General features: G+C 38.2%; 3 protein-coding genes across 6 annotated transcripts in view; 1 reads left to right on the plus strand and 2 right to left on the minus strand.

The window, feature by feature from the left end:
* The window catches only part of LOC141297672 (LIM and SH3 domain protein 1-like), a 311,981-nt gene that overhangs the window by 46,316 nt on the left and 244,144 nt on the right, over positions 1 to 21,521 (minus strand). The gene's annotated exons all lie outside the window — the stretch shown is intronic.
* hexim1 (HEXIM P-TEFb complex subunit 1) lies at positions 947 to 2,869 on the plus strand. 2 transcript variants are annotated; one of them, XM_073828056.1, is made up of 2 exons: positions 947 to 1,080; positions 1,241 to 2,869. In XM_073828056.1, the coding sequence occupies exon 2, from the start codon at positions 1,307 to 1,309 to the stop codon at positions 2,270 to 2,272; it is 966 nt and encodes a 321-aa protein (XP_073684157.1). In that variant the 5' UTR covers positions 947 to 1,080; positions 1,241 to 1,306; the 3' UTR covers positions 2,273 to 2,869. The 2 variants fall into 2 exon arrangements, with proteins under 2 accessions (XP_073684157.1, XP_073684156.1); XM_073828055.1 differs by having other exon boundaries at positions 1,291 to 2,869.
* The window catches only part of arhgap23b (Rho GTPase activating protein 23b), an 81,760-nt gene continuing 63,965 nt past the window's right edge, over positions 3,727 to 21,521 (minus strand). For 2 of the 3 annotated variants that reach the window (XM_073828052.1, XM_073828050.1), the window contains 2 exons: positions 16,578 to 16,609; positions 3,727 to 10,430 (listed from right to left, as the gene is read on the minus strand). In XM_073828052.1, the coding sequence (XP_073684153.1) occupies positions 9,663 to 10,430; positions 16,578 to 16,609 (800 nt within the window). In that variant the 3' untranslated portion in view covers positions 3,727 to 9,662. The remainder of the gene's footprint in view (positions 10,431 to 16,577; positions 16,610 to 21,521) is intronic. The other variant, XM_073828051.1, reaches the window with a different exon arrangement.

Below are 21,521 nucleotides of genomic sequence, written 5' to 3' on the forward strand. Positions count from 1 at the left end.
TAGCACAGACCACACGGAATTCAGAATTTTGAAACGTCTACAGCCTATGTCAAATGCATGTAATGTGGTTTACTTGACTCGTCTTGGTTGTAACCAGTTTGCTTGTGCTAGTTTATTCATATTATTTAGACTCCATTATCCAGCTAGCTGGCTAGCGAACAATCAGTTTGCTAAACAGTCGCTTCCTCGTTTTATCGTTAGTGCTTAATGCAAAAAAAAAAAAAAAAAAAACTCAAGGACGTTTTAATGCTTTATGTTGCGACATTTCACTTTTTTTAACAAAGGAAAATACTTCTGCCGTTATAAACTGCAAGTTCGTCATCATCGTCGATACAAACGTTGCAATTCACTTACAATTGAGAACATACTGCTTGAAATAAGAACTACTTTTTGCTTGAGGAGTGATCAATCCTCACAAGGGCTCAGGGTGTGTGTGTGTGTGTGTGTGTAATTGTTAGGGTAAAGATGGAAACTAAACGAATGCACTATTGTTTACTACAACGCATGCTTTATACATACAATTCGGAATAAACATAAATTGCAGGGTTATTTCTTTGTAAATAGGTGAAAGTTTAATGCATCGTAGAATGGGGCGGAAGTTTCTACCCGCTTCGGACATGTTGGTAGCGTCCACTAGAGCGACCGGGGCAGCTTTCTTTTTGATTGACAATGAAAGCTACCAATCAGATTGCTTCGATTGGACAGTGAGCGCACAGAAACTTTTTATCCAGTGAAAATTGCAAGTGGGCGTAGCCCGCTCAGGACCGAAAACAATTGTTGGATTGTGGGTAATGGAGGTTTTACGGCAGAGATGTTGTTACGTGCAAATGCTTAGCGGGACTTCAAGTCCCACAAAGCAGGAAAAAACTGGAGGACTGGCCGCATGCGCCTTTACGTGGGGGAGGTAATAAATTCACAAGCCCCACTCTTCTCCGTATCAGAAGCGAATTGGAGTTTGCAGTGGAGGGAAATGTTCTCGTACCCGTCAAGAAACCAAGTCAATAATGGAGGGAATGGAAAGAGTTTACATTAACAGTTTTATATAGCATAATAACTCAAACACGAGATTGGAGTTGAACGGTGAGATAACTCAAATTTAACTTATGCGAGTTTGTTAATGCTGTTTCTTATGTTAAAATGTTCGTTCACTTTTAGAAAAAGCATTTCCCTTTTTCCTCTGTGTTTGGTGAACTGTTTTGAATGACAGCGTTTATGAACCTGATTTCTATTCATACCTCAGTTTAGGAGGTGTCCCTCATCTCACAGATCACAAACTTGTATCTCCTTCAGGTGGGAGTGTACAGTTATGGAGCTTATTAAAGAAGCAGCTGCACCGGAGGATGACAGCAGAGGGCGGCAGAGGGATGGTCTGACAAGTGTCGTCTCCTCGAAACAAGTGCAAAGAAACCAGCTGGAGATCTGTCCGGGTTTGGTGTCTGGAGATACACATCCTATGTGCTGCGGTCGTGATAGAAGTGATCCGGAGCCCAAGGCTGGCGACGCAGCAAGTGACGACGGGTTTCCTGCGGACAAGACAAATAATAAAAGAGACTCTGGTTGCACGGGAGTAAACATCGAGGGGCTGTCAGATGGCCGACAGGGCAAAAAGAAACACCGGCGGCGACCCTCCAAGAAGAAGCGCCGCTGGAAGCCTTACTTCAAATTAACCTGGGAGGAGAAGAAAGAGCTAGATGAACGCGAGACCGCCCGTGCGTCGCGGGTGCGAGCTGAAATGTTCGCCAAAGGTCTGCCAGTTGCCCCATACAACACCACCCAGTTCCTGATGGAGGAGCACGACCGCGAAGAACCTGACCTCAACACGGAGCTGGGCGGCAGAAAATCCGGGGCGATCCGCTCCGATGACACGGCCAGCGAAGACGAGAATTTCGAGGGCGAAGATGAGGACGAGGAGGAGCGTGGGGGCGAAGGCAGCGACGGTATGGGCAGACCCGGGCACGCAGGCGGAGAGTTTTTGCAGAGAGACTTTTCTGAGACCTATGAGCGGTACCACGTCGAGACTCTCCAAAATATGTCTAAGCAGGAACTGGTTAAGGAATACCTGGAGCTGGAGAAGTGTATGTCACGGCTAGAGGAGGAAAACAACTGGCTCCGCCACGTCCGGAGAAATCCCGAATCCCCGGTTGACGGCACCGGCGCTCAACGCGTGCGGGAACTGGAGATAGAGGTGGAGAGACTGAGAGCTGAGAATAACGAGTTATTACTCAAAACCCCCAAAAGTAAAGAGCCAGGACTTAACCAGTCTCAATCGTGATGAACCAATATGTTTTATTTCTGTTGTACATGTCAAATCGTTGCGCTGTCTAACTGTAAACAGTATCTCTGTGGTAGCTAATATCCTCTCAGCCTTTGCCCTCTCAAGGTAATGTTTTACAGAAATTATTAAAATCTTTCGTGCGGTCCCACATATTTGGTCAGTTTACAATAATATACGTTAGTAATTTGTACAATTCAGTTGACAATGAGAATGGCCTACAACGTTATGCAAAAGATTAAAAAACAGTAGGTGACTACTTGTTAAATTTGCGTGAGTCTTTGCCGTAACATCACAAATTACATCTCGGCCAATTTCATTTTATTAATTTACCATAATCATTGAATATTTAAACTTGCATTTCATTTAGAAACGGCAAACATGCAGCGCTTCAGTTTCATATTTGATGGCGCACATGCTTCAGTGTGTTAATGCATGACAAGACAGTATGTTGTAACCAGTGGAAAACGGTTAATGGTGTTTGCCCAAATATATCGTCGATTAAATTATTTAACGTTTTAGTTCTAATTTTATTTATCTTTTTATTTTGCCTGTTATATTCTCTCAGTCTCTGCAATATAAAAATCCAAAACTTGGTTTTATGTGGAATCATTTTCACATTCTCAGTTTTCAAGCTACCAGTTGTCAAGAACATTTTTTGAAGTGTACTTGCAAAAATTTAGCATAGACCTAAAATGACTACTCTATTTAAAACCTTGAAATATCTAATAATAATAATAATAATAAATGAAAATCAAATTAATAATTAAGGTGTGATGTATCTGGTAAATAATTTTTTTTTTTTTTTTTTTTTTTTTGGTCGAAATATTGTTTTAGTGTAGAAAAAGTAGATTTTTTTTTTTGTTAGGAATAAAAAAAATGAAATTTTCCATGAGATGCAGAACAAAATATTTTGTGAACAAATGCAGTTGGCTTCCAGCCTCTTCAGGACTGGTGTTAATATGAATTTTCTAGTACACTTTCTCACTCAGTGCTAAGATATCACTAGCTTTCTGACTATTAAAAAAAAAAAAAAAAACGGTAATTACTAACAGCTGTAACATTATGGGAAGTCTTTGGTCAGATGCTGTGATATGGTATTTTATCAAACACCTTTAATGTAGATCTTACAGAACCTACTTGTGTTTATCTTGCATTAAAATCCTATGTGTGTATTTATATGTATGTGTGTGTGTGTGTATATATATATATATATATATATATATATATATATATATATATATATATATATATATATATATATATATATATATATACATACACATACACATACATACCTTTTTTTAACTTCTCAGTGTAAAACACTGAGCAGTTATAGCTATAGAGATATTCTAATCTACAGAGGTTAACATCTCATATGTGCTGATAAACCTTTTTTTTTTCAATATTGTGTAGGTCTTGCAGTTTTTGTGCACACATGCACTTCACACAGAAACAAGACATTCTTTATATAACAGCACAAAGGTAAACCAGTATACAGACTGCACTATAAAAAAACAATTCAAACAAATAATATTATATATTGTATCATATTTAGCATTTGAACACAGAGGTTAACTTAACAAGGCTTTATATTGGTTACAAAAGTTGGTCCAGACAATCACCCATATGTTGTATGTACATGCAAAGGGAGAGTAAAAACAAACATGACATTCAGTATACATTAATTTGGGATTAGTTCACAAGGGGATATGAAATTTACAAACACGCTTCCTGGTCACAAAAGATGAACTTTGCACAGGCGTATCAAAGCCATCATGGAGCAAAATATATCAGAGGTAAGAGCACAGTGAGTTGGTATACAAGGGCAACTGCTATGTTATCTCTTGGTATGACATCAGTGTGCAGTGCTGCTACTAACAGAGCTTTTATTGCAATGGAGAAATGTTAAAGGGCACATATTGGGTTTTTATGAGCAGGGGAGAACTTTTTTTTTTTTTTTTTTTTTTTTTTTGAAGAAGAAGAACTAGTTTGGATGGACTAGTTTTGGAAAGTTCAAATTTCTTAATATAGTGCTGCAGTGATTACATACTTTTGTAGACCAACCAGAGGCCAGTTGCACAAAGCCGGTTTCTGCTTTTACCCAGGTAAGTTTGTTTAGTTTTAGCAAACTTTTCAGGCTCAAGAAGGTGGGTTGGTTTTGAGTAGGTTTGGCCACCATGGCAACTTAGACTACTTGGCTACCCTGCACCAGAGCAGGGGCCTCATTTATAAAACTTTCTTACGCACTGATTTGATCTTAGAGTGTTCCTACGATCAAATCCACGTCAAAGTACAGATTTATAAAAACCGTCTTTGACGTGGAAAAGTACTTATCTCCACGTCAGATTCCAGCTTGGCTTATGAAAAGGGTGGCCTAAATTTTCTGGATTTTGCAACATTAAATAATACATTTAAAGTTAATTGGCTTAGACAGATAATCAGAAATCCCAATTCCATTTGGAATTTTATTCCCTCCTATATTTTTTCCAACTTGGGTGGTTTACAGTTTTTCCTTAGTTGCAATTACGATATTGATAAAATACCAGTAAAACTAGCTGAGTTTCATCGCCAGGCTTTTCTTTCTTGGTCTTTAATCTACAAGCACAATTTCTCACCGCATAGGTATTATATCTGGAATAACAAGGACATTGTGTATAAGCGTAAATCTCTTTTTCTTGAATATTGGTTTAAGAATGGCATAATTCTGGTAGATCAATTGTTTAATTCTAATGGTTTTCTTTTCACTTTTGGCGAATTTTTGGCTTTTTACAAAATCCCTGTAACACCAAAGGATTATGCCAAAGTTTTTGATGCCATATCTCCTAAAATTTGTATTTTATTTAAATATACAACAAGAATAAATACTACACTTTGGTCCCTACCTAATATTGTAAATACCTATGAAGGTAGGATATGTTTGTCACTTAACTCTCATAACAGAGGTATAAGAACTTTATTTCAAAGAAACATTGTATCTTTGCCTTATGTTCATTCATTCTGGAACCGGTTCTCAGATGATATTGTTTGGAAAAAGGTTTGGTTACTTCCTAATCAGTATTTAATAACAAATAAAATAAAGGAAGTTTCATTTAAACTAATTCATAGGATCTACCCAACAAAACATTTTCTTGTGAAATTTAAAAGCGATATAGATACAAATTGTACTTTTTGTAATAACAGCTTAGAAACTGTGGTTCACTTATATTGGTACTGCCCACTTGTAAAACCCTTTTGGGAAAAAGTTTGTGAGTTTATTGTTAAGAATATTGATGTTGATTTTATTTTATTTTGGAAATATGTGCTTTTTGGTGTTTTCAAGAATCAAAAAGACTGTCATGCTACCAATAGTATTTACATTATTAATCTGATCCTTCTGTTAGCAAAGTTTCATATTCACAAATGTAAATTCTCTGGAAAAAAACCCTGTTTTATATTATTTAGAAAAGAAATGGAACTGTATATTGATTCTATAAGATTCTCTTTAAAGCAAAAGGCACTGAAAACTTTGAAAATTTGTACTTTATTTAATATTTTATTCTAAATTACCCCTAGCATACCCTGTATTTGTACTGTTACTGTCAAGTTTTCTTTTTTTTCTTTTTGCTAATGTATGTTATTATTTCAATGCAATAAAAAAAAAAAAAAAAAAAAAAAAAAATTCCAGCTTGGCGTACGACCGTTTCCTTGTGGTAATGCCTGGTATTGCAGATAGTTCAGCCTCACTATAATTTGATTTCTTGCGCTCCTTTTTACTTGCCATTGTCAGAGTTTTTGCTTTAGGAATGAGCTCATTTTATATGTTAATTAATTAAGCAGGGGCGTTTCGACGGCGGAACATTCAGCTGCACACAATTCCACGATCATTTGTGATTTATAACCGAATGACTGGCGTACGCATGGATTTCGTGGTACGTTCGTTTTCTCTGAATCGCTCTTACGATCAAATCAGAAAAGTTCTTAGATAAAATCAAGGATGGTTTTTACGCAAGTCTTTATAAATGAGGCCCCAGGTCTTTTTCTGGTTTAGAGATCGCAAACCCAAAGTGGACCAATCAGCTGTGAGCAAAGTGACATATATCAGATGCAGCCACTCCCTTCTGTATCTCTCGCTCCAAATTAAAGCAGTTTACAGTCAAGAAATTTTGCAGACAAAATTGCCTAACTTTTGCAGCTATTTATTATATTTATATTATAATTGTTTATAATTTCTATAATCATGTAATTATTATATGAATGGAAATTAATTTTAAGCTTTACAATTCAGTTAAATTAAAAATACATAAATATACATACTTTTGAACTCTGTGTAAAACTAAATTATTAAATTCAGTTGATTCCTTCACGGTCATATTTTTTCATTGTGCTTCATCAGAAGTGTTTATTCCTGCCTTGCAAATGCATTTAAATGTATTATATTTTTAATAATGACATCTCTTCAGGAGAGAAGTTAATCAAACTGACACTCTCCATGTTTGCTGCACATTTCAGGTGCACATGCTCCAGTGTTATTCACAAACTCTGGTTCAAACTCTGAGTTAACAGAGAACATTTATATCGAGTTTTGTTAGCCCGGTGAACCTGATCTAAACCAGATTGAATTTGTTTGGTTTTGTCAAATCTAAACCTACTCTGAAGCTCTGAGTTTGCTCGGCTAGTTTCATGCAACAAGCCATTGTAATTTTTTTTTGTGTTACTGTTTCTGTTGTCAGACAACAGGATGAATATGAAATAATGACTGAAACACAGCCCATTAAGACTACATAACTAGCTCTCGAAGATATTAATCTGCAATAAAATCCTGATTCATAATCAGTGTTACCAAGGAATTGGGCTACTTTCATACTGTTTTATGAAATTGGGTTGTTTTTCATCTCCGTGGGTTAAAGCGACCCCAATAACATAATATTTTGCCCCTGGAATGCTAATTTTACCAGAGGAACCCCATCACAAAACGTGTATTTTACCCCCTGGAATGCGACCCCCCCCCCCCTTGAAACGTGATTGGGCTACTTTTGGGCTAATTTGTGAGTAGCAATTTGGCAGGTTTTGTTGTGAAAACCTGGCAACCCTGTTTTTGGCTATACTTGCATGTAAAAAAAAAACCTTGCGCATGTGCTGCAGTACCAAAACGAAATAAGATTTGTCCAAGAAGTCACCTGTTGCTAGGCACTTTTTGGAAAAACATTGCTAAGGGGGTCTGAAAAGTCGCTAAGTTTGCAACACCAGCGTTGACGTAATTTAAACTGAAACAGGACAAATTAAGCAGTCCCGCCCCTTTTTTTAAAAAAAGCCAATAGCATTTCGTTTATATTACAGCTTGGGCAGATGAGCTCTGTAAAGCCGCATTTGACAGCGTATCTCATCCATATCCCTATAAAATATACCATTTTGTGTAGAATTCAAATAGGTCCGATGAGTTTTATGGTCTGCGCTAGCTCGCGCATATGATCTGCTCTGTGCCATCGTGTCTTTGGACCGGAGCAGACTGTGTGTGCGCTGCAGCGGTTTGTATGACAGAGCGAAACCAGACTTTATTCGGCACAGCGAAATGCATATTTACACTGCATGAATCGCTCCCTATCCCCTATATAGTGCACTACGCAAGTGAACAAGTGACCGATTTCAAGCCGGAGCTTCAGTGTCTATTTAAAATATAGGTGGCGGGATGCTTCGGATTCTAGAGAGCATTTGATTGGACAGAAATTTTGATGAGAAGCTGAAGTGCAGGGTGAATGTAATCAAAATCATTGATCCATATTGGCGGAGTTTTGAATGCGTCTATCTTGTAAATGTGAATTTTGTCACTGCTTTAAAACACACTAGCTTATAGTTAACCTAATGGCTAACATATTCATACTAAAAGCCAAAAAACTTAAACTTCAAGGTCTACGATAGCAACAAATATTTTAGCACAATTTTTAGTTTTACTCAGAATTATTGCGCTACTTTTCAATTATGCACCGTCTGTTTAACGTGCATACGTGCAGCAGCGCTCGTTCACTAGCGTTAGCCTCGTCCACTCCTGACAGCAAAATTTATGTATCTGCATGACTTTCTAACATTTACAGATAAAGAATATACCTGTGACATGTCAGTTATGCACTGAGGAAAATATACTGTCTTAAATACATTAAACAGCACAAATATATTCACTGTTGGCCATGGTGGATCAGTTTGATTCAAGATCGACATTAAGGGCTGCTTAAGAATAAGCGTGCGCATCAAATTATCTCATTAAACATTGGACGAATTAGTGAGATTGCGTGAATGTAAATGGTCATTTATGGAACTGCTTTTCCCTGACTGATTTGTTAAGTTATTTCAAGTCAGGTTTTAGACTTTAAAAATATGCCAATTTTCTTATCTTTTATGAAACAGCCCCCAAGACACGTTTGAAAACCCCTGCTGTAAACTATAAAGGGAACCCTATCACTTGGTAACACAATATTAGAAGTTAAAATTAACAAAACTATTATATCCAATGCTATTTATTTTCAGATATAACAATTACACTCAACAGTTGCACATACAATAGTTTTCATAAAAACTTGTCCTCATGACAGATTTATTCAAACAGACATATAAGTAACAGTAAATAAACACTGTGAATAACTTTCCTGAGGTAGGGCCTAAATGCAACATTAAGTGACACTGTTCACAAGCTGTTTTTATGTGATGTCTTTAGTTCAGTTGAAACGCTGTCTGAGTGATTACATGAGACATGATAGAATTCAGTAAGCCATACTGTATCTTTAAACATACCTACATGTATGTAGGTATGTTTACATACCTACATGTATTCTTTAACTTGTATTGAAGTGGAAGAGACTCATACTCCGTGCCGGCACCTGAATTGAACACCTGAATTGGCACCTGTATGCCACTCTGAAAATAGCTTTTAACGTTTGAATTTTGAAATAAAATGTACACGATTTAAAAGCTTTCTTTTCTTTTCAGAAGTAACAAAATACAAACATCAACCCCCATTTTATAGCTCATACAGAAATCACTTTCAACCCAAACAGCTTTCAGCTGTCACTGCAGCAAATCTCTAACCAACCTGATGTGAAAATCGTTCCCCGTCAAGCAAAATTCCTAATAGAGTAGATTCTTACATATTCTTATATACAGTGAGATGGTGAAAGCACTGAATGGCATTTTCACACTCAAATACTTTGCTGCGCCTGTTTGTAGGTGGCACATTGTGCTTAATAATGCTTTTGACTCTTGTTGACATAATAAGAATGTTGCTCTGTCATATGGTTGTGGCACTCACTTTAGCTGCCATAGTAGGTGAGAAAAGCAAAAGCAGTGAAGTGTTTTAAAGAGCAGGGCTAAAATTGGCAAGGGGTTGTTTATGTGTTTCATGTTTTAGTGCTATAGTGTATTATTGCTTAGTTAGCATATTAACCAGAACAGTGTGGCGCCTCCAGTCTCCTCTCTTACGGCGTGTCTCTGGTAAGCCCACATGTCCACAGGCCATTGGCTGATCAGTTGACCTGTTCTTGATACATGCAGCCCTGCTGAAGACATCTGTGCTGCTCCTACCAGGTGACACAGCCAGAGGGCGCCTGTAAGAGGCCGGTATCACCCCTGAGGCCTGCTCCTCTCCAGTCTGGCTCAGCTCTACATACAGCGAGTGAGGTCGCACTTTTTCTCCTCTCAGTTTCCTCCAGGTGAGACTATGAGTGATATTTGAGGGCTGTGCTGGAAGAAAGCAGGTGGAGGAAGAAGAGTTGGTCAACTGCGATGACGCTTTGAGGCCTGACACACTCTGGTGGTGTGAACACAGGAAGCTCAGAGGGCGCTGAGAAAGAATCCTACCTGTTTGTTTTCTCTTACAAACCTCCACTCCTATCTCATCCCGTTCTTTCTGAAGAATGTTGTTCTTCTCCTTTGCCACCCTCTGTTCTTCTTGGTCCTTATCCTGGTGTTTTGGTTTTCCCTCCATCATGTTGACTTCTGGAACCTTTGTGCTGTCACTTATTTCTTCGTAGTTGCTGGCTTTGACTGGCTCATGCTCAGAGTCATCATCAGTGCTGCTGTCTGCAGGGCAAGTGCTCTGGTGTTTCTTTCTCTTCCGAGTCACGGCTGATATGATAGACAGGGGGAGGAAGTCTTTGGCACTTAGGTCTTTCTTGGATGTTGATGTTCCCTGTGATAAATGAAGTTTCATTTCATTTGCAGAGCAGTGTGTTTTTTTTCTGCTGAATCTGAAGTCTTCTACTAAGGAATAAGTCACACTGAAAAACTATGGGCTTATTTTTGTGCCAATAAGAATGAACGTAACTTTATAAAACTGAACGTAACTTTCCAAGAAACGATCAAAAATATGCCACTGCAAAAGAAGAAAAACACAATGAAAATGAAAAAATGAACTCAGTCGCACGAATTTAACATGCTCTTCAAATATGCTTCATTCTTTGTTAATGATTCTCAAAGAATCGTTTTCGCGAATCATGGATTCTGAATGCGTTGCCACAGCTTTCGCTTACGCTTCGCACATTTTCGTCTGCTGTTTTGGCACAAACCTCTCGTGGGGGCGGGCTTAACAGCGATCTACTCTGATTGGCTAATGAGCTTTCGATGGACAGTTGCTCTCTGACCTGGATGCACAGACGGTGACGTCAGTGGCGCGCATATTGGAAAGTTGTTGCGGTGTGCAATACATCGTGCTTTGTTTATATTAAGTATTAATGTTATTAGTATTTCACTTACGGTCGTCTCTTAGTTTCTAAAGATGAGCTCCCAGGAGAGACACGGAGCGGCATCATCTTCCACCTCAGCTTGTCCCTCAGGGCAGCTTAAAGGGGACGTTCTAAAATGCTTAACGTGGAAAATGCTTAACGTGGCTTACGTACGTAAAAAACGACCAGGAATCCCCAAATTTCTGTCAAACCACTTGTAACAAACACTAACTACTATCAAAAGAACGAGCCCTTATTCCACAGATAAAGTGAATAATATCACGTTAAGCGTTTTCTCCCCCATAGAAGCCCATTATAAGGAAACAGCTTAACGTGGTTTAATTTACCTCAACAGAGACCCGGGAAGACCAAACTTCTGTCAAATTTTACTTATAATAAATGCTTGCTGCTGTCAAAAGAACGAGCTCTTATTCAGCATATAAAGTGATCGCCTCCCATAGAAGTCCATTAAAAAAACGTTTTAACGGAGCTTAACAATGACCGGGAAAAAAACAAATTTCTGTCAAACGTTACATATAAACACTTGCTGCTGTCAAAAGAATGAGATCTCATTCAGCAAATAAAATGAATATATTACGTTAAGCGTCCCCCATGGAAGTCCATAAGGAAACAGCTTAACGTGGTTTAACGTATCTTAACAACGACTGGGGAAAACCAAACTTCTATGAAATATTACTTATAATAAGTACTTGCTGCTGTCAAAAGAATGAGATCTCATTCAGCATAAAGTATAATATCACCTTAAGCGTTTTCTCCCTGGTTTGACATACCTTAACAACGAATGGGGAAAACCAATTTTCTGTCAAATCTTAGGCCTACATAAGATAAACAGTTGCTGCTGTCAAAAGAATGAGCTCTTATTCAGCGTATAAAGTAGCCTAATTAATATGTTAAGCGTTTCACATAGAAGTCGGCTTAACGTGGACGCTTCGACGAATTGAGAACATTGTAATTTTGTTCAGTTTAATTTTGTAATAAGCATGAAAGTTAAGACAGGTAGCCTACATTTTATCGTGTCTCAGCTGTCTGTAATGATCAGTCCTTTGCGCAGACCTCAGTGAAGTTGGCACGCATAAAAAATAAATATTTACCAAAACTATGCCATTTGTTTGTGCTAGATTTGTGCTGTTGAAATGAGAGTCAAATATATTTCCCCTTCTTAGAAATAACAAAAACAATTCGGGACAGTGATGTTTAGCTTGGCAGCAGAGTTTAAAAATAAATTTATTGTTGCCAACCGCAGCTCTGGGTTTTTTTTTTTTTTGTGATTGATTGTACCGATAGAATAGAATTAACATTCTATTTATTTCTCCACCGTAAAACATTACAAATTTCTGGAGAAAGTGGTGGCACGCAAAGTTGGTCCAAATTCATGACTTCTTTATTATAAGTAAAATTTGACAGAAGTCGTTAAGGTGCGCTAAACCAGGATAAGCTGAGTCCTTATAATGGACTTCTATGGGGAACGCGTAATTTGATATTATTCTCTTTATGCATGTTCTTTTGACAGCAGAAAGTGTTTTTTTTTTCTATGGGGAATAACGCGTAACATATTATTCACTATACGCTGAATAAGAGCTCATTCTTTTAACAGCAGCTAGTGTTTATTATGTAACATTTGACAGAAATTTGGTTTTCCCCAGTCGTTGTTAAGATACGTTAAGCCACGTTAAGTTATTTCCTTATCTATGGGGGACGCTTAACGTGATACATTCACTTTATATGCAGAATAAGAGCTCATTCTTTTGACAGCAGAAAGTATTTATTATAAGTAAAATTTGACAGAAGATTGGTCTTCCCCAGTTGAACCATGTTAAGCTTTTTCCTTAATGAAGTTCTATAGGGAGAAAAAGCTTAACGTGATATTATTTACTTTATATGCTGAATGAGATCTCATTCTTTTGACAGCAGCAAGCACTTATTATAAGTAATATTTGACATAAGTTTGGTTTTCCCCAGTCGTTGTTAAGATACGTTAAACCACGTTAAGCTGTTTCCTTATGGAGTTCTATGGGGGACGCTTAACGTGATATATTCACTTTATTTGCTGAATGAGATCTCATTCTTTTGACAGCAGCAAGTGTTTATATGTAACGTTTGACAGAAATTTGTTTTTTCCCGGTCATTGTTAAGCTCCGTTAAAGCGTTTTTTTAATGGACTTCTATGGGAGGCGATCACTTTATATGCTGAATAAGAGCTCGTTCTTTTAACAGCAGCAAGCATTTATTATAAGTAAAATTTGACAGAAGTTTGGTCTCCCCGGGTCTCTGTTGAGGTAAATTAAACCACGTTAAGCTGTTTCCTTATAATGGGCTTCTATGGGGGAGAAAATGCTTAACGTGATATTATTCACTTTATCTGTGGAATAAGGGCTCGTTCTTTTGATAGTAGTTAGTGTTTGTTACAAGTGGTTTGACAGAAATTTGGGGATTCCTGGTCGTTTTTACGTACGTAAGCCACCTTAAGCGTTTTCCACATTAACCCTCTGGGGTTCTTCCCCGACCAGTCACACTCAGGGCCCTCACGGTCAAAAGTGACCGGAGCCCTGAAATCATTATTTCTTTTTTTTCAGTAAAATCAATCAAATGTATTTTTGTTCAATAATATTTTTTCTTTTTTTCTGTCGTGTTTTGACAGAATTTTATGATAATAATTAATATTTATGCAACAATTATGATCTATTTTTTCCCATTGAATATAATAGAATTTTTTTAAATATATATAATTTTTATTCTTTTTTAATTAATGCTGTATTTTAGTTTAAAGTAGATACCTGGCCTATAGAAAATAATTTTTTGAAGTCGGATTTGTGCCATCTGGTGGCGTAGTGAGCATAATTACCAGGCAATATCCTATTTTAACCACTAGATGGATGTAATGCTCTCTATAGAAGGATTTGTGAATTCTAGTTGTTTTTGCACATATTTGCCAATGCCTTTTCAGGTTGTGGATTTTAATATATAAAATTAGATTATCAAAGACTATTTTTTTTATTATTTGCCAAGTTTTTTGTTTGTTTGATTGGTTTAACTGGTAATTTGAAGCGCCAGTTTTACTTTATAATACAGTTAAACCAGAACATTGCATTAGAAAGAGAAACAATGGAAAGCATTTTGTTACCCATTGTTTTAATTCTAACTTAATAAAAATGCAGTTCTTTCAGTCATACCATTTTTTTTATTTTGTAACCTTTTTATAATGAACATTTTGATTTAAATAATTTTTTGTAAAATTCAATAAACAATAACTCTTATTTAGCACAGGAATTATGAACAGCAACAGCATGGGCAACAAAATAACAGCAAAAGTATAATTATCAAACATTAAATGGAAAATAGAGAAATAAAAATATTTTAAATATCATCCTAACCCTATTTACATATTATGTGCATTCTTTTTTTACATATTCAATGAACAGTAACTCTTATTCAAAAGGCAACAGCAATTATGAACATGAATCTAAAATAACAGAAAAGTATAACAATTGTCAAATAGTAAATAAAAAAATAGAGGAAAAAAAAGTTTGTTTTAAATATCATCCTAACTATAATTACATATTATTTACATACTAATTGTGATTACAGATCAGGTTGTGACAGATCACAACAGAGTGTCTCCATATAGCACTTTGAGCAAATGATGCTTGTTTTGAAATCTTTTTTCCGTGTGTGTGTGTGTGTGTGTGTGTGTGTGTGTGTGTGTGTGTGTGTGTGTGTGTGTGTGACATGGTGTGTGACTTTTGCATTTTGGATCCAATGTCTCCCTTTTATTTGATTCATAGTCTCACATTTCTCTGTTACAGTCTCACCAATCTCATATTTCCCTGTGTGTGTGTGTGTGTGTGTGTGTGTGTGTGTGTGTGTGTGTGTGTGTGTGTGTGTGTGTCTATTTTGGAACTCTGATGGCTTACAGTCTCATGCTTTCATTGTTGTGTGCTTTATTTCTTACATTGATTGCTTCTATTTCACACATTTCCCAAAATTAGCTTTTGAAATGACACACGCTCATTTGTGTGTGCGTGTGTTTTTGTGTGTATAAGTGTGTGTGTGTGAGTGTATTGTAGTGTTTTGCACTCTTGATGTTTTAGAGAGTCACCCCTTCACAGTTGTGTGCTTTTTTTCTGGATTGTGGCTGATTTGTAGATTGTATGCACAAAAAAACTCTGTATTTTCATATTTTTGCCAATTTCCCATTCATTTCCTATGGCCGGTCATTTTGACCCGAAGACCCTGAGTGTGACTATTTTTTTTACGACCACTTAGACTTTTCCAATCCTGTCCCCAATTTTTTTGTGTGTTCATATACCAAGTACCATAAAAGTCACCAGGTTTCATACCATTCCGATGAAGCTACGATTTTTAAAAATTTTTTATTTAAAAAATTCCGGTCAAAAGTGACCGAAGAACCCCAGAGGGTTAAGCGTTTTAGAACGTCCCCTTTAAGCTGCCCTGAGGGACAAGCTGAGGTGGAAGATGATGCCGCTCCGTGTCTCTCCTGGGAGCTCATCTTTAGAAACTAAGAGACGACCGTAGGTGAAATACTAATAACATTAATGCTTAATATAAACAAAGCACGATGTATTGCACACCGCAACAACTTTCCAATATGCGTGCCACTGACGTCACCGTCTGTGCTTCCAGGTCAGAGAGCAACTGTCCATCAAAAGCTCATTAGCCAATCAGAGTAGATCACTGTTAAGCCCGCCCCCACGAGAGGTTTGTGCCAAAACAGCAAACGAAAATTTGCGAAGCGTAAGCGAAAGCTGTGGCAACGCATTCAGAATCCATGATTCGCGAAAACGATTCTTTGAGAATCATTAACAAAGAATGAAGCATATTTGAAGAGCATGTTAAAATTGTGCGACTGAGTTCATTTTTTCATTTTCATTGTGTTTTTCTTCTTTTGCAGTGGCATATTTTTGATCGTTTCTTGGAAAGTTATGTTCAGTTTTATAAAGTTACATTCATTCTTATTGGCACAAAAATAAGCCCATATAAAACTGGCTTTCAAAATTGTTTAAACAAACCTGGTAACAAAACAACATTTTAGGATTTTCTAAAATGAAAAACAAAGCAAAGCCATGATGTTAAATAAATCAAAAATATTTTAGATTCTGTACTTGAAGTGACTCAACTGTCACTTATAATGTAACTAATCAAGTTAGTCTGACACAAACCTGTAAAGTTCATGCAGCTATAAAACAAAATGTATATAAGACATTCAATACTAAAACATGCTAAAATGCATGTTCATTTTTCAGTTAAACATTTTCAAATGTAAATTATTATGATTACATTTCTTATGAAAAACATTTATAATAAAAGTTTTTTAGTCTTAGACTTGGATACTACAGTATGTGGAATATTTCACACATTAACAACTAAAATGAAAACATTATATGAAAAACATTTCACAACATTCAAGGAAAAACAGCTATGCTTGCCATTGTTAACTACAAAACAATAAATAATAATATTAATAATAATAAAATACACATAATAAAAATAATGCAGTATACACACTAGAAAATATTTATTAGTAGTACATTTTCTAAATTAAAAAAAAAGTAGTTCATTTTAGATGCTGATCTTACCTTAGATTTAGCTGAGTCACTGTTGGTAGAATCTGTAGAGGTGAGGAAAAGTAACAGATTAGAGTTGGGATTATTATCAGACAATTTATCAATCAAGTGCAATCTTTGTTGTCTTTAAACATAAAGTGTACATTTCTGCACTACCAATGGAATTTAAAATAGAAATATAAAACGTCTATTTATGAACAAGTTTCCCCAATGATCGAATAGGACAGACAGGTAAACCTTTTGGTTGAGCCAATGTTGCTTTCATACTACAACCAACAGAGCAATGTAGTGCTACAGAATTATGTACAACCCACATAAATTTAACCTATTCAACCTATCAACCTACCAATAGCTTACTTGTATTTGCCTTATTATCTAGGAGAGGAGAACATATTTTTAACATTAGAAATTATACACCTCACCTTTAAGAGATAAAAACAATTTTGAAAGAAAATTGAAAATGCTGTTTTGTTTTTTAATTACCAAATAACAGGTATGAAATAACAGAATTGAAGATGAGAATATAACAACATTATGTTATAAACTGCAGCAGATGCTAAAATAACCTGAGAAGAATACAATGCAAAAAAACTAACTTTAGGTTATTTGTGAAACCCTGTGATTCTCTCATAATAAATGAGGTGTCTCATTATGGGAATCACCTTGATCATGACCAATCCTGGAAGAACCAAAAGAGACAGCCAATTTCATTAGAGATGGCAGAGAGAATAGTGACTCACATCCAGATTTCAGTTCAGCGTGTGTTCAACTTGGCCTATGGCCTATGATTGTTTCAGAGCAGCCGTTTCTCGCTGCGCTGTGTGAAATTCGATATTATATGCAAACGACATTTCTTAGTTAGATAAAGCAGTGTTGCGCTAGTAAAGTTTTGATGGATGATGATTGTACTCAAGGTAAAGTATGTATTATATTTTTGCCAAAAAATCAAACCTCTTATAGATTTTGTACGGGAAACAGAAATGATTAGTTCACCTGTCGAGTTATTGGGTCCAAGTGGTTCGTTAATCACATGACAGCCCCATAGGCCAAGAACGACAACGACACCTATAACTATATCAATACAATTTTTTACAATTACAATTTTTTTAAATACAATTTTTGTCCATACCAGGCAACAATAAGTGTTTGTTATATCTTGTTTCTAAGTAACAAAAGTGAATTTATGTGAGCTGCTACAGCTCACACGCTCAACACTTCTATTCCACTTCTACTCCTGTTGAAAGGTACCATATTCCAATGTTTACTGGAAGCTCATATAAGCTCTACGACCAAGATGGCGGCGCGTACACATCGCGAGGCTCAGTGTCTCTCCAGTTTCTGAAAATTTGCAGTATTTTACTTGCTCATCTCGGGTCAGTTCGTACAGAACATTCGTGCCTTTACATCGTACACCCGACAAGAGCTTTTGGATATTGGTTTGTACATTCCCGACAGTTTTATCAGTAATCTTCAACTCGTCCCTGAGATCACCAGAACACCTACGGCTGCGCACTCTACCCGGCCGGGCGGAAGTGCTCGAAGGCGGCAACGCGACCGTAAACAAAGACGGGGGAAGCGTGGAGGACTTAGAGCTAAGCTAAAGCTAACACCACACCGGCTCTCTTTACCCAGCATTTTCCTCGCTAATGTACGATTGCTGGTGAACAAAATGGACGAGATTCGACTCCGCATCAAACACAGCAAGAGACTTTTGAACTGCAATGTCATGATCTTCACTGAAACATGGCTAAACAGCGATGTATCGGACAGTGCTATTGCTCTAGCTGAGCTTCACACATTCCGGGCAGACAGAACGGCGGATGACTCTGGTAAGACCAGAGGCGGAGGATTGTGCATTTATGTTAACAAAGCTTGGTGCACGAACTCTGTTACTATTGGGAGACACTGCTCAGCTAACCTAGAGTTTCTCATGGTTAAGTGTAGACCGTTTTATCTGCCGCGGGAGTTCACCTCCACCATAATAACAGCTGCTTACATTCCTCCCGATGCTGATGCCAAGCTTGCTTTGAATGAACTTCATGCGGCCATCAGCAAACAACAAACTGCTCACCCGGAGGCTGCATTTATTGTTGCGGGGGATTTTAATCACTCAAACTTAAAGACAGTACTCCCCAAATTTCATCAAAACGTTTTCTGCCACACCAGAGGAAATAAAACTTTAGACCATGTATACACAAACATGGCTGATGCTTATACCGTGTCCCCCGTCCCCCACTTGGGACAATCAGACCACCTTTCTTTGTTCCTCACCCCCAAATACTCACCCCTCATCAACCGTGTGAAGCCATCAGTGAAGACCATCAAAGTGTGGCCAGCGGGGGTAGACTTCACACTCCAGGACAGGTTTCTACACACAGACTGGAGTATATTTGTTTCTCAGGCCACCTGTGGCTCTCACACGAACATTGACAGCTACACTTCCTCTGTTCTGGATTACATTAATACTACCATAGACAGTGTTACAACCCAGAAACAGATCACCACATACCCAAATCAGAAACCATGGATGAACAAGGAAGTGCGTCTCCTGCTGAAAGCACGCAACACTGCCTTTAGATCAGGTGATGCACAGGCCTACAGCACTTCCAGGGCAAATCTGAAGAGGGGCATCAAATAGGCCAAGCACTGCTACAAACTTAAGCTAGAGGAGCACTTTTCTAATTCTGACCCTCGACGCATGTGGCAGGGCATTCAGGCCATCAGTGACTACAAACCTAGCCACTCCACCCCCACAGCCACCAATGTCTTCTTCCTGAATGAGCTTAATGACTTTTATGCTCGCTTTGAGAGAGACAATATAGACACTGCCACCAAAATCACTCCCTCAACCGACCACTCACCCATCACACTTGCCTCTTCAGACGTCTACGCCGCACTGAGTCGGATCAACACGCGCAAGGCTGCTGGACCAGACGGTATCCCTGGCCGTGTACTGAGGGCATGTGCAGAGCAACTCGCTGGGGTATTCACAGACATTTTTAACATGTCCCTTGCCCAAGCAGCTGTACCAGCATGTTTTAAATCCACCTCCATTGTGCTAGTGCCGAAACACTCCAACCCAACATGCCTGAACGACTACCGCCCTGTAGCACTCACACCCATCATTATGAAGTGCTTCGAGTGGCTGGTCCTCTCACACCTCAAGGGCTCCCTCCAATCCACACTGGACCCACACCAGTTTGCCTACCGTGGCAATAGGAGCACAGATGATGCAGTCTCCATAGCGCTGCACTCTGTACTCACACACCTGGACAATACACACACTTATGCACGAATGCTGTTTGTTGATTTCAGCTCAGCATTCAACACTGTCAGACCATCTAAGTTAATCACTAAACTTAGAGACCTAGACGTTAACACCTCACTTTGCAACTGGGTTATGGATTTTCTGACTGACAGACCTCAGCATGTTAGATCAGGTCACATCTGTTCCACTACCGTCACACTGAACACTGGTGTACCACAGGGCTGTGTGCTGAGCCCCTTTCTCTACTCCCTCTTCACCCACGACTGCAGGCCTGTGTATGGATCTAACACCATCATCAAGTTTGCAGACGACACTACGGTGATCGGTCTCATCAGCAACAACGATGAGACTGCCTACAGGGAGGAGATTCAGCACCTGGCCACGTGGTGCACAGACAATAATCTGCTCCTTAACACCACCAAAACCAAGGAGCTCATTGTGGACTTCAGGAAGGGAAGAAGAGGCTCACATGATCCCATCCACATCAATGGGATGACTGTTGAGTCTGTTTCATCCTTTAAGTTCCTGGGGACCCACATTTCAGAGGACCTTTCCTGGACTACCAACACCTCCGGCCTGGTCAAGAAGGCTCACCATCGCCTCTTCTTCTTGAGAACACTTAAGAAGAACCAGCTGTCCTCAGCCATCCTGGTGAACTTCTATCACTGCACGATAGAAAGCATCCTTACGATCTGTGTCACAGTCTGGAACGGAAGCTGCTCTGTTGTGGAGCGTAAGGAACTGCAGCGGGTGGTGAAAACTGCCCAACGCATCATAGGGACTCCACTCCCATCCATTGAGGACATTCAGAAGAAACACTGTTTGCGTCGAGCACGCAGTATTCTTAAGGATTCCTCTCACCCCGCCCACAAACTGTTTTCTCTCCTGCCTGTCTCCGGCAGGCGCTTCAGATGCCCAAAGACTAGAACCAGCAGACTGAGGAACAGCTTCTTTCCCAGAGCTGTCTCCTTATTGAACTCTGCCCCCCACTGACACCTTTGCCCCCCCCCACTCCACACACCCCTACAGTCTCCCCATTACCATTGCACTACTTAATCTGTTGCACTACACTGTACATATCCATTTGTAAATGCACATTTCCATTTTGTAAATTTTTGATATGTATCTATACATTTGTCAATTATTATTTGTTAATTCCTGCTTTAGTAATCAGCTACCTGTATATTATGTTCGTATCAATCTGCAATTCCTGATTATAGTTAACAACAACCTGCATACTATGCTCCTCTGCTTGTACATTCTACTTGTTAATAGCGCCTGTAAATTATGTCCACAATACTTTCATCTGTAAATAATTTCCATAGTTTCTCCCTGTACATATCTCCCATTAGTGCACTTATAACTTATAAATTATACCTATATCCTGCACTTGCTGCTTATTGCACTCCTGGTTAGACCTAAACTGCATTTCGTTGCCTTGTACTTGTACATGTGTAATGACAATAAAGTTGAATCTAATCTAATCTAATATAATATAATCTTGGCATATTTTAAAGTGGTGGCTAATGCTAAACTTAATGCTAAGATTGTTATTCATGTTGGCGCTAATGATATCTGACTTTGCCATTTTTAGTGAGATTACTAAAAATAACCTTAAAGATGTGTGGGACCTTCAAGTATGGTGTCAGGCCCTCTCCCTGCTTAACATGTTGATAAGACGCATAGCA

Source organism: Garra rufa, chromosome 22, assembly GCF_049309525.1.
Source record: "Garra rufa chromosome 22, GarRuf1.0, whole genome shotgun sequence".
Lineage (NCBI taxonomy): Eukaryota > Metazoa > Chordata > Actinopteri > Cypriniformes > Cyprinidae > Garra > Garra rufa.

Bases quoted from the DNA above. Each gene is read 5' to 3' on its own strand.
- hexim1 (XM_073828056.1), top strand. From the start codon at position 1,307: ATGGAGCTTATTAAAGAAGCAGCTGCACCGGAGGATGACAGCAGAGGG.